Consider the following 5000-nt stretch of genomic DNA (forward strand, 5'->3'; position numbering starts at 1 on the left):
TCTCCTCCCCTCCCCCCATATCTCACTCTGTCTCTGCTTGATGGCGAACCACAGGAAGACCACCCCACCGGCCACAGCGACCAGCGAGAAGACAGCCCCAGCCGCCCGGAAACATCTGAGTCCCTGCCTCCAGGTTCTCCAGAGGTCCTGGACGTACATCACGTGGGTCACCAGCATCCAGAGGGCTAGCACGCCTGAGGGGGGAGGAAGAGAGAAGGGCTGAAGGGCCACCACAAGCTCGGAGATGGGACTGTGTGCAGTTTTGGTCTCCTAACTTGAGGAGTTGAGTATAGGAGCAAAGAGGTCCTTCTGCAGTTGTACAGGGCCCTGGTGAGACCGCACCTGGAGTTTTGGTCTCCTAATTTGAGGAAGGACATCTTTGCTGTTGTACAGGAGCAAAGAGGTCCTTCTGCAGTTGTACAGGGCCCTAGTGAGACCACATCTGGAGTAATGTGTGCAGTTTTGGTCTCCAAATTCGAGGAAGGACGTCCTTGCTATTGAGTATAGGAGCAAAGAGGTCCTTCTGCAGTTGTACAGGGCATTGGTGAGACCACACCTGGAGTATTGTGTACAGTTTTGGTCTCCTAGTTTGAGTTTAGGAGCAAAGAGGTCCTTCTGCAGTTGTACAGGGCATTGGTGAGACCGCACCTGGAGTTTTGGTCTCCTAATTTGAGGAAGGACATCTTTGCTGTTGAGTACAGGAGCAAAGAGGTCCTTCTGCAGTTGTACAGGGCATTCGTGAGACCGCACCTGGAGTACTGTGTGCAGTTTTGGTCTCCTAGTTTGAGTTTCGGAGCAAAGAGGTCCTTCTGCAGTTGTACAGGGCCCTGGTGAGACCGCACCTGGAGTACTGTGTGCAGTTTTGGTCTCCAAATTCGAGGAAGGACGTCCTTGCTATTGAGTATAGGAGCAAAGAGGACACCCAGATCTCGTTGTATCTCCCCTTCTCCTAATCGGCCACCGTTCAGGTAATATTCTGCTTTCCTGTTCTTGCCGCCAAAGTGGACAACCCAAGGAGAAGGAATTTCTTCAGCCAGAGGGTGGTGAATCTGTGGGATTCGTTGCCACAGACGGCCGTGGAGGCCACAAGTCAGTGGAGATACTTCAGGAAGAGATGGATAGACTCTCGATCAGTGCGGGTGTCAGGGGTTGTGGGGAGAAGGCAGGAGAATGGTGGGGTTGGGATGGAGGTCATCCACTTTGGTGGTAAGAATAGGAAGGCAGAGTATTATCTGAATGGTGTCAAGTTAGGAACAGGGGACGTACAACGAGATCTGGGTGTCCTAGTGCATCAGTCACTGAAAGGAAGCATGCAGGTACAGCAGGCAGTGAAGAAAGCCAATGGCCTTCATGTTGGCCTTCATAACAAGAGGAGTTGAGTATAGGAGCAAAGAGGTCCTTCTGCAGTTGTACAGGGCCCTGGTGAGACCGCACCTGGAGTACTGTGTGCAGTTTTGGTCTCCTAGTTTGAGGAAGGACATCCTTGCTATTGAGGCAGTGCAGCGTAGGTTCACCAGGTTAATCCCCGGGATGGCGGGACTGTCGTACGAGGAAAGATTGGAAAGACTGGGCTTGTATTCACTGGAACTTAAGGCATGTTGGCCTTCATGTGAGAGGATTTGAGTACAGGCTCGAAGGGCCGAATGGCCTACTCCTGCACCTATTGTCTATGTTTCTATCTCCTCGAATCAGCCTTCATAACAAGAGGGGTTGAGTATAGGAGCAAAGAGGTCCTTCTGCATTTGTACAGGGCCCTAGTGAGACCGCACCTGGAGTACTGTGTGCAGTTTTGGTCTCCAAATTCGAGGAAGGACGTCCTTGCTATTGAGGGCGTGCAGCGTCGGTTCACCAGGTTAACAGACAATAGGTGCAGGAGGAGGCCATTCGGCCCTTCGAGCCTGTACGCACCGCCATTCATTGTGATCGCGGCTGACCGTCCACAATCAGTAACCCGTGCCTGCCTTCTCCCCGTACCCCTTGATCCCACTAGCCCCTAGAGCTCTATCTAACTCTCTCTTAAACCCATCCAGTGAATCGGCCTCCACTGCCCTCTGTGGCAGAGAATCCCACACATTCACAACTGCAAACGTTCCTCCTCACCTCAGTTTTAAACGGCCTCCCCTTTATTCTTAGACTGTGTGGCCCCTGGTTCTGGACTCCCCCAACATTGGGAACATGTTTCCTGCATCTAGCTTGTCCAGTCCTTTTATAATTTTACACGTCTCTATAAGATCCCCCTCTCATCCTTCTAAACTCCAGCGAACACAAGCCCAGTCTTTCCAATCTTTCCTCGTACGACATTCCCGCCATCCCGGGGATTAACCTGGTGAACCTACGCTGCACTGCCTCAATAGCAAGGACGTCCTTCCTCAAACTAGGAGACCAAAACTGCACACAGTACTCCAGGTGTGGTCTCACTAGGGCCCTGTACAACTGCAGAAGGACCTCTTTGCTCCTAAACTCAAACTAGGAGACCAAAACTGCACACAATACTCCAGGTGTGGTCTCACCAGGGCCCTGTACAACTGCAGAAGGACCTCCTTGCTCCTAAACTCTGTCGTAAATCTCCACAGACGTTGGTGAGAACATCACCATTTAGAATATTGTGGTCAGTTCTGGGCACCGTGTTATAGGAAAGATGTCGTCGAGCTGGAAAGGGTTCAGAGAAGATTGACGAGGATGTTGCCAGGACTCGAGGGGCCTGAGCTACAGGGAGAAGGTTGGGGCAGGCTGGGACTCTCTACTCATTGGAGCGCAGGAGGATGAGGGGCGATCTTATAGAGGTGGACAAGATCACGAGGGGAATAGATCGGGTAGACGCACAGAGTCTCTTGCCCAGAGTTTAGAAGGTTAATTCCCGGAATGGCGGGACTGTCATATGTTGAAAGACTGGAGCGACTAGGCTTGTATACACTGGAATTTAGAAGGATGAGAGGGGATCTTATCGAAAGGTATAAGATTATTAAGGGGTTGGACACGTTAGAGGCAGGAAATATGTTCCCAATGTTGGGGGAGTCCAGAACCAGGGGCCACACACAGTTTAAGAATAAGGGGTCGGCCATTTAGAACGGAGATGAGGAAGAACTTTTTCAGTTGTGAATCTGTGGAATTCTCTGCCTCAGAAGGCAGTGGAGGCCAATTCTCCGAATGCATTCAAGAGAGAGCTGGATAGAGCTCTTAAGGATAGCGGAGTCAGGGGGTATGGGGAGAAGGCAGGAACGGGGTACTGATTGAGAATGATCAGCCATGATCACATTGAATGGCGGTGCGTACAGGCTCGAAGGGCCGAATGGCCTCCTCCTGCACCTATTGTCTATTGTCTATTGCCATTCAATGCGATCATGGCTGATCACTCTCAATCAGTACCCCAGTTCCTGCCTTCTCCCCGTACCCCCTGACTCCGCTATCCTTAAGAGCTCTATCCAACTCTCTCTTGAAAGCATCCAACGAACTGGCCTCCACTGCCTTCTGAGGCAGAGAATTCCACACCTTCACCACTCTCTGACTGAAAAAGTTCTTCCTCATCTCCGTTCTAAATGGCCGACCCCTTATTCTTAAACTGTGTGGCCCCTTGTTCTGGACTCCCCCAACATTGGGAACATGTTTCCTGCCTCTAACGTGTCCAACCCCTTAATAATCTTATACGTTTCAATAAGATCCCCCCTCATCCTTCTAAATTCCAGTGTATACAAGCCCAGTCGCTCCAGCCTTTCAACATACGACAGTCCCGCCATTCCGGGAATTAACCTAGTGAACCTACGCTGCACGCCCTCCATAGCAAGAATATCCTTCCTCAAATTTGGAGACCAAAACTGCACACAGTACTCCAGGTGTGGTCTCACCAGGGCCCGGTACAACTGCAGAAGGACCTCTTTGCTCCTATACTCAAACTAGGAGACCAAAACTGCACACAGTACTCCAGGTGTGGTCTCACCAGGGCCCTGTACAACTGCAGAAGGACCTCTTTGCTCCTAAACTCAAACTAGGAGACCAAAACTGCACACAGTACTCCAGGTGCGTTCTCACCAGGGCCCTGTACAACTGCAGAAGGACCTCTTTGCTCCTGTACTCAACATCAAAGATGTCCTTCCTCAAACTAGGAGACCAAAACTGCACACAGTACTCCAGGTGCGGTCTCACTAGGGCCCGGTACAACTGCAGAAGGACCTCCTTGCTCCTAAACTCAAACTAGGAGACCAAAACTGCACACAGTACTCCAGGTGTGGTCTCACCAGGGCCCTGTACAACTGCAGAAGGACCTCTTTGCTCCTGTACTCAACATCAAAGATGTCCTTCCTCAAACTAGGAGACCAAAACTGCACACAGTACTCCAGGTGCGGTCTCACTAGGGCCCGGTACAACTGCAGAAGGACCTCCTTGCTCCTAAACTCAAACTAGGAGACCAAAACTGCACACAGTACTCCAGGTGTGGTCTCACCAGGGCCCTGTACAACTGCAGAAGGACCTCTTTGCTCCTGTACTCAACATCAAAGATGTCCTTCCTCAAACTAGGAGACCAAAACTGCACACAGTACTCCAGGTGCGGTCTCACCAATGCCCTGTACAACTGCAGAAGGACCTCTTTGCTCCTATACTCAACTCCTCTTGTTATGAAGGCCAACATGAAGGCCATTGGCTTTCTTCACTGCCTGCTGTACCTGCATGCTTCCTTTCAGTGACTGATGCACTAGGACACCCAGATCTCGTTGTACGTCCCCTGTTCCTAACCCGACACCTTTCAGATAATAATCTGCCTTCCTCTTCTTGCCACCAAAGTGGATAACCTCACACTTATTCACATCTGCCATGCATCCGCCCACTCACACAACCTGTCCAAGTCACCCTGCAACCTCATAGCATCTTCCTCACACAGTTCACACTGCCACCCAGCTTTGTATCATCGGCAAATTTGCTAATGGTACCTTTAATCCCTTCATCCAAGTCATTAATGTATATTGTAAATAGCTTGTCCAGTCCTTAATAATTTTACACGTCTCTAT

At 50.7% G+C, this 5000-nt stretch overlaps 1 protein-coding gene across 1 annotated transcript in view; it reads right to left on the reverse strand.

Moving 5' to 3' along the window:
- The window catches only part of LOC144611235 (histone-lysine N-methyltransferase 2A-like), a 46606-nt gene extending 46447 nt beyond the window's left edge, over positions 1-159 (reverse strand). Inside the window, exon 1 of the mRNA XM_078430279.1 lies at positions 27-159. Within this exon, the coding sequence (XP_078286405.1) occupies positions 27-159 (133 nt within the window). The remainder of the gene's footprint in view (positions 1-26) is intronic.
- Positions 160-5000: the final 4841 nt, after the last annotated feature.

Source organism: Rhinoraja longicauda, chromosome 39 (genome assembly GCF_053455715.1).
Source record: "Rhinoraja longicauda isolate Sanriku21f chromosome 39, sRhiLon1.1, whole genome shotgun sequence".
In the NCBI taxonomy this organism is placed as follows: domain Eukaryota; kingdom Metazoa; phylum Chordata; class Chondrichthyes; order Rajiformes; family Arhynchobatidae; genus Rhinoraja; species Rhinoraja longicauda.